Raw genomic sequence first — 12,345 nt, 5'->3', positions numbered from 1 at the left:
CTTCCGTTTGCCGTGAGTAGCTCACAATGGAATTCTAACCTTGAGGGAACATTTGCCACTGAAATGTGAGTAAAATCAATCAATGTTGGCTGATCCACAGCTGAGACAAGAGGGTAAAGTTGCAGCTGTAAAAATAGCAGATGAACACATTTCTTGTCATACAGATTCTGCTGATAAATAAACCCCAGATCCCTAAAGAGTCTTTATTTTATATCATATGCAATTGTGAACAAAGTCAAGTAAGTACGACGAATCCCGTCCCCATAGAATCAATCCCAAAATCAGCACAAGTGGAAAATTAACAGCTGATTCGAGTCCTCACCTTGCAGTAAAGTCTGCTCCAGCGCGTGAAAAGCGCGCGTTTGCAGAGGCGTGAAGGCATCCCTGAGTCACGTCTGCGTCCCGTGGCGGTGTTGACCACCTCCAGCTGCGCGTCGCCCGAAGTCCAGTTGACGCTCACGCACAAGGCCTTCCCTGAATGCTGATACTCGGCACAGCTTAACCCTGCAGGAGAAACCCCAAAAAAAAGGGAGAACTTCATTAACTCATTTACTGGCATTGACGTCAAAAATTCAGTTTAGTTTAACATTTTTTCCCTCTTTTGTTAAGAGTATGAAACCCCTAGAAAAAAAATATTGTATATTTAGAACAGATATAAAATCTGTGATAAATCGTGATTAATAGTGAAATCATGCGAGTAAAAATTTTAATCGCCTGACGCCATTCATTTAAAATATTTTTTTCTTTTTTAATGAAGGACTACTGAAATCAGTTAATCACAGTTGATATGCTGAAATCAGAGGATTTGGACAATTAAAAAAAAAAAAAAGAGGCTCCAAATGATTACTTGAGTTGATTATTAAAAATAAAAAACGATTATTAAAAAATTAGGGGTGTCAGGCAATAATTAAAAAAAAATTGTAATCAATCGCATGACTTCACTAGTTAACTCACAATTAATCAGAAATTTTATATCTGTTCTAAATGAACAATAAAAAAAAATCTAGGTTTTCATACTCTTGTTAACAAAATAAAAAAAATGTTAAACTAATAGAAATAGTTCAAATGAATTTTTGACGTCTATAGCCGTCAATGCCAGTGAATGAGTTAAACTTCTTGAAAAGCTGAAGTTGATCCCAAGTGCAGTGAAGACAACCTGTATGCATTATTACGCCCTACTGTATAAATCGGTGAGGTCAAACAATCGGTTTCAGTATACGGGTCAACATCCTATTTGTATGCGTTTCAAAACAAACTTTATAAATAAAGACAAGACCCCATTTTATAATATGTTTTATTTTTTTTTAATGGTAAGAACTAAGAATATAATTCTGTTAAGTGTTTGCCCACTATATAGAGATTCATCATTCACATGCTAACTATATTGTGGATTTTTTTTGTGCCACAACAAACTGGGCAGGTCTTCTTCAAGAGATGCGTTCAGGTTTGTGATTTAAATATTTGTCATCCGCACAGTCAGAGCACGTAGAATACACAAAATATGTGACTATCGTAAGCTCTGTTTGTATGTGCGGCTACTCTTTGCGTATTCAAGTAGCAGTTGCTTTACTGTAACATTGATGCTAACTTCTGTTAGCTTGTGTGTTTCACATATAGCATTAAGCTAGCGGACTTCTGCTAAACACTATGATACGGTTTGGTTGAAAATGTTGTGAAATCTCTTGTTTCATGTGTCAGTTTTACAGCAAAACATTTTCCACCTATTACAGGTGGGTCTAGAAAATGGCATCCGTAATATTTGTTCGCTATTATGAAGTAATGCCTAGCTATAGATTTACAAGAATGGAACATGACTCTAGCTTCTGGCTACGACACAAATGAAGGAGGATCTGAAGAGTCTTTGAACACACCTATTTTCCCCGAGGCTAATACCGGGGATACAATGTTACAGCTGCTTGAAACCGTGTATATAAACTTATAAAACTGCTCAGATACTGAGGAGGTGAGGGGATAACAAGAGACCCGGGGGTATTTTAGCAATGTGTAAGCATGCACACGCTGTTATCAGTGACATGTAAGTGTTGCCCCATATGTGCTGAAACGTACTCAAATGCTATGGATGACATTTTTTTCTGGCAAAAAAACCCCAAAAATCCTAGAGAGACAATATTTTTTTCGCCATCTAGGCTTTGTGATGTTTAAATGATAGTCAAATCTGTCGAGTGGGGTTAAGGTGAGACCATGATCTTGGACCTTCAGTTTCTCATCAAGTCAAAGTGTATGTTTGCGGGATGGGGATAAGATGGAAGTGACCTTGACTTCGAACCATTGAAACCAAGTGGATTTTTGTACCAAATATTTTAAAATGTCCCCTGAAGGCTTTAATAGACAATTATGTGGACATGGCTGCTGTTAAAAAAAAACATCAAAAATTCATTTGAACTATTTCTATTAGTTTAACTTTTTTTCCACATTTGTTAACAAGAGTATAGTAAATAAATAAGTAACTAATAAATAAGTAAAATTTGTGATTTATCGTGAGTTAACTAGTGAAGTCATGCGATTAATTACAATTAATTTTTTAAAATGAATTATTTATTTTTTACTTCAATAGTTAACTCACGATTAATCACACATTTTATAAAAAATAAAAATAAATAAAAATAAATAATAAATAAATAAAATAAAATATATATATTTTTAAAAATTTTAATTTAAAATTTTAAAATTTTAAATTTAAAATAAAATAAAAAAATATAAAATAAAAAATATATAGGTTTTCTAGGTTTTCGTACTGTAAGTAGAAAAAAAAGTTAAACTAATAGAAATAGTTCAAATTATTTTTTGACGTTTATAACCGTCGATGGCAGTGAATGAGTTAAGTAAGGTATATTACTCAGTGATGGGAAAAGGAAGCTTTATGAAGCACTTCTGATACATATTTTTTTTGATTCCTGTAGATGGTGCTTTGGGTTTTTAAAAATAAAGACCAGCGCAATGGAAACTGATTAAATCTTTAAATCAAGAGTGCCATGTAGAGGAGTCAAAAATATCACAAGTGCTTCATGAAGCTTCATTTGTCCATCAACTGTTGTAAACTCAAATGTGGTTTGGCGACAGCAAAGGGAATATCTGTGACATTACGATCATCCCAGCCGACTTTGGATGAGACGTGCGATTGTTTTGACACGAGAGCAGATTCTTTCTTTCTTCGCGTCTTTGACTGCGCATTGTGTTTGGTCTAAGCTTTGTTGTTTCCCGTGTTGGCGCCTTCCCTCGTCTGCTCCCCCCGTGCCTCTCCAAGCCTTTGTGCTGTAAATAAACATTTGCGGTCGGGGTCCACCTGCCTTTTGCATCCGCAAAACCTTGACAGATTGAATGTCTACAGATCATCTCCCCATCATCGCTATTATTCCTACACATGCACGCTTGCTCTTCTTTTGGAAGTGGAATGAACTGCCCGCCACAACAACAATCCTCGCCGTGTCTTATTACCCGTCTCCTCTCTCTTTTACCGACGCGCTCCTTTGTACAAAAGAGGCGCTCTATCCATCTTGCCATTACTCCCCCTTCCCCCCAACCACTCATGGCTCATTGGATCCCTTCAATGGACTTTTCTCCTCTACGTCTGTAATAGCCAATTTCATTTTTCTTCCCCTGATGGAAGACTTGATCGGTGTCTCGGTCTAGGGGGGGGGAGGGGCTCGACATGAAAGAGGTAAGAATTAGTGTGTTTAGTTATGAGGTCCATGAATTTCGTATCGTGCTCGTGCAGGTGTAAAAAAAATGAAAATGGTAAGCAAAACAAAGTGCATTCATATCGCTAGGATCGCCAATAAGTAGCGGCCATTATTTTATACGGCATTTGTAATGCGTGTCATTAGCCTATGCAAGTGCACTCCAAGTTATGGTCAGTGAGTTTATATCATTTATTCCGTGTCAAATAGTTGATCTGCAGTGGCTCTGCTCATAACTTAACAATGTTAGTGGTACTTATCGTATTTTCCGGACTATAAATTGCTCCGGAGTATAAGTCGCACTAGGCCAAAAAATGCATACTTAAAGTCACACTGGAGATTAATCACACTTTAGAAATTTGATTAATCATGATTAATCACTTCGTAAAAAAAGCCTTTATTATAAAGTTTTTTTCCCCGACAAATTTAAAAAGCACCGGTTATGTGTTAATTTTTTTGACATTTAAAATTTTTTTGATCCACTGCACACGCTCATCCTCCTCTTTTTCTAACTAATGAATTACTTGCATAATTTAAAATGGGGAAAAAATGACCCGAATATTTTGACATGAACAAATATTCTAAATGTCGTACGCAAACATTAATTAAATGCTTTACTTTAATGCATGTAATTATGTTTATTTGCTCAAACAACCTGTGCTACCTTAAAAGTAGTAGTCAAAATTTGTAGTAATAAAGTGCGATTAATCTGCGTTAATTTATGAACAATGCGATATTTTTTTGTGCACTAATATATATATATATATATATATCGTATATTATAGTATAAGTCTAGAGTCCCCTCTTATTCCCCCTGGTATATTTTTTTCATGTACAAGTCGTTCGGGAGTACAAGTCGCAGGAACAACCAATCTATGAAAAAAAGGGCGACTTATAGTCCGGAAAATACGGTAAAATTCTACCATGCATTCACGGGAGGGCTTTCACTCATTCCCAGGTGTATACAAAGTCTGGATGGTAGAATCGGCGTAGTTGAAAAGACTTACATGCAAACGGGTGAATTAAGCACTTAAAGTTACAAAAAAATAGCAAGTGCAAGGAACGCTCTTTTTTCATTGATTTACTTTCTGCCCTCATGTTTCCCTCTCAGACCATTTCTTGATGACTGCGCTAATAATGTCAGATAAGGACTGTGATTACATTGATTTGGTGGAGGGCCGTCCTCCTCGTGTCCCTCCTCGTCCACCTTCCATACCTCTCAATCGACTGCTACAGCTACTCAAGCTACGCCCGGCGCAACGATCTGACAAATCCAAAGAGACCACTATTTGTAAACACATTCTTTCTATAGAAAAGCGATATAGAATGGAATAAAATTAGATTTTTTTGAAAGATCTGTATGATTACAGATAGATCAAATGTATTACCGTAAACCAATTTTTTTTTTTAACAATAACATCCATAGAAAGAGATGCCCTACATCGTATGTAGAACTTGCTGAGGGAGTGGCCTAGATTGCAAGTGACGGCTGATGTATCTTCAAGCTGGAACCTCTTCCGACGTTGAGCTTCACTACAAACAAAATTGTCGGGTCTCAGTGGAACCTCGGAAGCAGATTTGCTCGACTGGCTGCCACAATGATGACAGTGTTAGGTTGGACAGCTCCAGGAGTTTATGTATTTGCGTGTGTGATGTTTGCATGCACGACTGTTATAGACAAAAACTCCAAACATTAAAAAACTAAAACTAGAGCAATGATGATGGCATGTCAAATCGGTAAAATTACCGAATGAACAATACTGAGCTCTCCAGGAAAAAAAAAAAAAAAATAAAAAAAAAAAATAAAAAAATAAAATAAAATAATAAAATAAAATAAAAAAATAAATAAAAATAAAATAAAATAAAATAAAATAAAATAAAACTAATACCAAAACTAACAAAAAGTTAACTAAAATGATGCATTTTCTGAAAAAAACAAAACAAACCAACAAACCTGCTCCAAAGATGAACTAAAACAAAAATAAAAAAAATCCAAAACTATCATAACCCTGGTGCATTCCTTTTGTCACCTGTGATGTTGGCGCTAGGTGTGCGCTGGTCCTCAAAGTTGTTTGAAGTATTCTAATGTTCAGAGATGAGCACGTCAATAAATTTTTAGGGTCTGTCATTCGGCAACAATCAGGACACCCCTTCCGTTATCATCAGTATTTCAAGCCGAACCAAACTGCAATCGAAAATCCGTCCCATCCATCCATCCATCCAGCCATCTAATAATCTATTTACCACTGAGCAGCGGCTGGTTGCGTCTGTAAGTGGCGGGAAGGGGCCCCAGTCGTTCCTGCCGTTGGTTCAGCACCCTGCCCAGATGGCCCGTGTGCCGGAGGCTGCCCACGGTCACGCTATGAAGGTACACAGGCTCCATTAAGTGGCTCAGCAACGCACCCTGCAGGCCGAGAATATTCCACCTAGACGGGAAAGGGGAAGGATACATTAAGGAGTGTTTTATGGAGATGACAAGGTGAGGTTGTCGGTGTGGAGAGGAGGAAGGATTGCGGCGAAAGTCGGAGGTTGGTTGAGGTGAGAAAAAGGAAACAGGCAGCGCGAGAGAGACCAATTTGAGGGCCTCAATGACAGGTAGAGACAATCTGATCGTTATCTTGATGTGGGACGTGATGAATAACATCTGCTGGACTGTCAATGCACACAAACACGCCATTTCCCCGCGGTTAGAGACACAAACCATCAGCGGTGCCGGCAACAACAACATTGCCACAGGTCAGTGCATCGGCATTCATTACCACAACAACACATTAGCATGCGTGCATTTGTCAGTGCCAGCGGGGTTAATGCACTGCGCAACGTCGCAGGCAGGCCTCCGTCCATCACCGAGCGGGAGGTCGATCGCTGCTAGTTTGTTAAGGGACATCCACCTGTGTCGGCAGGGGTTCGTCCTGCCCGCCTCGCTCACGCCTGATAAGGTAGCCAGCCGGGCCTGCCTTGGAATGCCAACTGCTGGAATCCTCAGTTTAGCAAGCAGAAGCTCATTCGGTAATGGGAAATGATAATGATCATGTTTATATTCGTTTGTAGCCTCGCAGAGGCATTCTGTTGTGCCTGACGCTCTTAAAAAGGGCCGAGGAGGTTCGTATAAAATGGAGGGTCGCTTTGTCATTCTTCACCTTTAATTTATTTAACACACTAGCGTCGGGTTTCACCAACAAGGTTTAACTTAATTTAACCTCTGATGTTAGATAGTTAATAAAACTGGATTTGAAATGAGTTCATCTGGTTTTAAAATTAGCGGTGCTCTGTTGCACCATTTAAACTAACCAACTAACTAACTAACTAACTAACTAACTAACTAACTAACTAACTAACTAACTAACTAACTAGGATAATTCTGAATATGGTTTCAACAGGTGTTTTTTCGATTTAGTGTTACATTGTCGCTAGCTAGCAAAAGCGTCAGTCTAATGTTACTTGTTAGCTTGATTGGCTACGTTATAATGCTTTGGCAGTGAAGCTCAAACTTTTCCTCCTTTGAAAAAAACTCGCTGACCGAATTAATAGAGGAACACACTAGGGTCGGGTTTCACCAACAAGGTTTGACTTAATTTAACCTCTGATGTTAGATAGTTAGTAGTTAATAAAACTGGATGTGAAATCAGTTCATCTGGTTTTAAAATTAGCGGTGCTCTGTTGCCCCATTTAAACTAACTAACTAACTAACTAACTAACTAACTAACTCGGATAATTCTGAATATGGTTTCAACAGATGTTTTTTCAATTTGGTGTTACATTGTCGCTAGCTAGCAAAAACGTTAGTCTAATGTTACTTGTTAGCTTGATTGGCTACGTTATAATGCTTTGGCAGTGAAGCTCAAACTTTTCCTTCTTTGAAAAAAACTCGCTGACCGAATTAATAGAGGAACACACTAGGGTCGGGTTTCACCAACAAGGTTTAACTTAATTTAACCTCTGATGTTAGATAGTTAAGAAAACTGGATTTGAAATGAGTTCATCTGGTTTTAAAATTAGCGGTGCTATGTTGCACCATTTAAACTAACTAACTAACTAGGATAATTCTGAATATGGTTTCAACAGGTGTTTTTTCGATTTGATGTTACATTGTCGCTAGCTAGCAAAAACGTCAGTCTAATGCTACTTGTTAGCTTGATTGGCTACGTTATAATGCTATGGCAGTGAAGCTCAAACTTTTCCTCCTTTGAAAAAAACTCGCCGACCGAATTAATAGAGAAATACGCGCAAACAATAGAAGACAAGAAAATGGACAACAGCACAGCAAAAAAGAAAGATACTAAGTAGGTAGCAACTGGCTAACAGTTTTAATGGATTTCGTTGATATCCGGTATCTCATTAAAAAGCAACATTCAGGCTTTTGCAGCAGGTGGATGTCTACGAATGTTTTCAGAAAAAGGTTTATCTTCTACTGAGTGACATTCACCGTTCCTTTGGTTAATCAGCGACGCTTTATCATGGGTGCAATTACAGTGACTACTGTTTTTCTTTCCTGGCTGACTTAATAATCACTCATTACAGCGCCTTTCACTTCCTAAGCAGTCAATTAACATTAGCGGCTATCTGGGAATCGCTAAATGAGCTCATGATGCGGCGGCCACATTTTACCTGCAATCTGTCCACGCAGGCGCTCGGAGCTTTGCACACACACACACGACACCTCAGCCAAAACCCAAAATGGTTTAGCCAGAAATATTAATTTAGCCAGAGAGCGACACCGTGAATCAGAAACATCTTCTAATCTCATGCAAGAAAAGGCAGCCATCTGGCTGGGCTGTATGAATTTAAAGAGTGGAGAGAGAAGACCTCCACTCTCCCTCTCAGCCGCTCCCCCTTTTCTTCCCACCCTCCGAAAACGCCGCCATTAAAGTAATGTGATCATCTGCATAAAACTACGAAAGGATGGAAAACATCATGATTATATGAGAGCCATTCAGGACCCTCAATTAAATCCAGCTGTCAAATCAAATATTAGCACAGGGGCAGCGGCGGGCATCGACAACTCTACGCCTGGCCTAAGGGAACATAAATGGCTGATTAGTACCGCCTGGCATAAATATACTGTATTTTTCAGACCATAAGGCAAACTTAAAATCCTTTAATTTCATCAAAAATCGACAGTGCACCTTGTAATCCGGAGCGGCTAATACATGAATGATGTATGTAGGCTTTTCAGTTTGTCGTCTTTAATTCAGACTCCTTGTGTTTTGTTGTAACCAAGAACTAGAAATATAGTTCCCAAATGTCTCAAAAAAGCCATATCCAATTATTCAACAAATCTGTTTTGTGTTTTACTACTACTTCTATCTATTACTATGTCCACTTCCTGTTTCAGTGTCTATGAATCATGGGAAATGTAGTGCTACTAGGCTAATGCTGCCGTTCCTGGTTAGTCCCATCAAAAGTTTTTGGCACTTGGCAGTATATTTACAGTAATTAAACGAAACAACTTGCTTCCAATAGCTTAGGTTGGATAATGGTTCATGCTTGGATTATTTACAACTGTTGAACTGATAGCATTTAACATTAGCCAAATTAATAGCAACCACCGGTCACCAGACTGACTCGCGATATTCAAACTTTTTTTTTTGTCTGTCGGAGGATTCCCTCTGCTTGAAACAGACCCACGTGCAGTGGCGAAAAAAAGCAAGGGAGACATGCGGCGCTTTTTGATATAACCTAGCATAATAACGCTAAACAGCTAAACAGGGTGTCCTCGAGTTACGTCGTTTCAACTTTATGATGCCCGTGCCTCGTCCGTAGCACCTTCTTTTTCGTTAATTTCCCACAGTAATCACGCCATTTTAAAGTTATTTAAAGTTGTGTTGTGTGTTACTCAATTTACTCAAATGTTAAACTAGATAGCTTTCTTCATTTACAAATATTCAACACAACGTACGTGACAGTATGCCGCTATCTACCTGCATGAAATTATACGCTGAACTACTGGACTGTAAGAAATGTTAATGAAATAAGATTAAAACAATAAAAGAAGCAAAATTGCGAGAAGGTAAGTTTGCTTGAGGTCAAAATGAGTTTTGAGGAACAAAATAAAAAACAACTTAAAACTATTCGCCATTTTGGTTGTTTACTTTTGCCTTGAACGCTTTCAGGTCAGAACTGGGAAAAACCAACTCTGATATGTCCGACTTCCGACCACCATTGAATGCAGAATAAGTTTGAATTAGCTCCGCCCTGCCGTCCGTCAGCAATGAATGCCCGCGCGGAAACATGAAATATTGGTTCCGTTGTTTTTTACTGTACAAAGTATTTTGATGTAAATATCGGCATTAACGGTGAAATCTGACTTAAGTTGAAATTCGGGTTACATCGCCAGCGTAGGAACGGAACTCGGCCGTAACTTTTCAGTTAGAATAAACTATTTAACATACAACGCTTCACAAAAATGATACATCTTATAACCCTTATGGAAGAAAATAGACCCGCTCATTTATATTACGCCTAATAATACGGTGCAAAAAAATACGGTAAGCTAGTGAACATGTTTATGATTAGTGGAAAGAGCCAAAAAAAAAAATCCGTGGTCAAGGCTAAACTAACCATAATAAAGTGCAGATCCTGAAGGAAGAGAGGGATAAAAAGTAATAGGACTGTAGAATGGGTATTACAGAGGACAAAAAGAGCATTGATGGGGATCAGTTTAAGAGTGTGTGGTCACATTGCAGTCCTCTCACCCTCCACCCTGACCTTCATAAAGCGGCCCTTGGTGACCCACTCACTTTAACGATGAACACCGGTGATTTACAGCGATATAAAGAGTGTTCAGAGGAGGCTGTGGAGCAAAGAGTGTGATTGTGGGAGAGAGAGAGGGGGGGGGGGCAGGGTGTCCCTTCACCCTCCTCTGTCACTCCATTTTTTTTTTACAAAAAGTAATTGCTTTCACCCTTGGTGTTGACCTGGGTATATTTAATCACAGCATCTCCAGGCTTTGCCAACTGAATCAAATTGGTCAAATTAACAGAGGCTGCGCAGGAGGAGGGTTCACCTCACGCTATCACACACACAATCTCACTCTCTCTCTCTCTCTTTTTTTTTTTTTTTTATCAAGCTCTTCACACAACAGAGGCTCAACTATGGTCCTCTCTAAGTGAAACTCTCTTCGGGTCCTGATGAGGCTAAAACGTGGATTGGAAATTAATATTAATATTTGTACTTATTTGGCAGCACAAACCTGGTCATTTTGTCGGTGCAGGACATGGTGATGAGCTGCTCTCCCTGTAAAACGCCGTCCCACGTCTGGACGGACCTCCAACACCTCACCGGGACCGTCCCCTCGCCTGATTCGATTTTGGTTCGCAGGTGGCAGCGGTGCTTCCTCAAGAGGTGTCTGCTACTGGGTACTGGAAAGGATCAAGAGTTCTTCAACTTGACGTGAATTCTTGTATTACAAAGTAAAACGAAAAAAAAAAAAAAAAAAAGTAAACGTAACTTAACAATCTTAATTAAAATAAAAAAATAAAATAAAATGTCCTAATTCTGTAAAAAGTATGACGTGACAAAATAAATGAGAGCTATCAAGAAATGTAGCTCTATAGCATTATTTCTGCGAGTTTGCGTGACGTGAGCACACACTTACGATCTGTGGTGATTTCATAGGGCGAGTTGAGTCTGCCATCCCCACACGGCGAGGTGCTGATGTACATGTGGAAGTGGACGCTGTCTCGTAACCTGTAGCTGCGCTCCTTATGCCGCACAAAAATGGACTGCTCCCAGTCTTCCGGCCTTTTACTTTGTTAGCAAAGAAGCAAAAACAACAACAAAAACAACATCATGAGAACAAGCAACACAAGTATGAACCAATGAGGTCAGCATTGAACTTGCTCTGATTGCCGTTGGCTTTGATCACTCCCACAACGGCGCAGATAGACCTAGATCTTTCAGGTCTACTGGCCTATGGAGGACCAAAACTGCCCAAATTAAGAATAAATAAATGAATAAATGTGAAAATAAAAACGGATCTAAAAAATATAATTCAAAAAGTAAACACCAAAAAATTATATAAATGGAAATAAAAACAACAATATATCTATATCCATAAATAAATAAATAAATAAATACATAAATAAAAATATAAAGAAACACAAAAATAAAAAAATGAGATTAAAAAAATAAATATAAATAATATATAAATGTCGAAATAAATACAAAAATAAATATATAAATAGAATTAAATATGAATCAACACAACGGTGGAGCCCAACCCAAGGCACGTTTAGGACCGCCCCTTCATTTCATCCTGACAGAGTGTATGCAGCATGAAATTAATAAATGTGAGAGCAGAACGTTTTTATCAAACAACTGACATGTAATTCTATTTATATATTTATTTTGTATTTATTTCAACCATTTATTTGTTTAATTTGTTTCTATTTATTTGTACTTTTTTGGACCAAAACTGCTAAAATTAAAAATTATATATATATATATATATATATATATTTGTACTTTTTTGGACCAAAACTGCTAAAATTAAAAAATTATATATATATATATATATATATATATATATATATATTACTTATTTTTTAATTTGAGCAGTTTTGGTCATCCATACTGGCCTGCGCTCATCTGAGTTCAGTTAATTAAAACAATGATTTACCTCTGAATGCAAATTCGATTAAAGTCT

The 12,345-nt window shown here is 38.0% G+C and overlaps 1 protein-coding gene across 7 annotated transcripts in view; it reads right to left on the bottom strand.

The window, feature by feature from the left end:
- The window catches only part of adarb2 (adenosine deaminase RNA specific B2 (inactive)), a 254,338-nt gene that overhangs the window by 6,384 nt on the left and 235,609 nt on the right, over nucleotides 1–12,345 (bottom strand). For all 7 annotated transcript variants that reach the window (XM_077554643.1, XM_077554641.1, XM_077554640.1 and 4 more), the window contains 4 exons: nucleotides 11,296–11,447; nucleotides 10,891–11,059; nucleotides 5,943–6,124; nucleotides 323–504 (listed from right to left, as the gene is read on the bottom strand). In XM_077554643.1, coding sequence (XP_077410769.1) covers nucleotides 323–504; nucleotides 5,943–6,124; nucleotides 10,891–11,059; nucleotides 11,296–11,447 — 685 coding nt within the window. The remainder of the gene's footprint in view (nucleotides 1–322; nucleotides 505–5,942; nucleotides 6,125–10,890; nucleotides 11,060–11,295; nucleotides 11,448–12,345) is intronic.

This window comes from Vanacampus margaritifer, chromosome 20 (assembly GCF_051991255.1).
Source record: "Vanacampus margaritifer isolate UIUO_Vmar chromosome 20, RoL_Vmar_1.0, whole genome shotgun sequence".
NCBI lineage: Eukaryota > Metazoa > Chordata > Actinopteri > Syngnathiformes > Syngnathidae > Vanacampus > Vanacampus margaritifer.
Note: the sequence above shows the minus strand (reverse complement) of the source record. Positions and strands in the feature narration are given on the sequence as shown.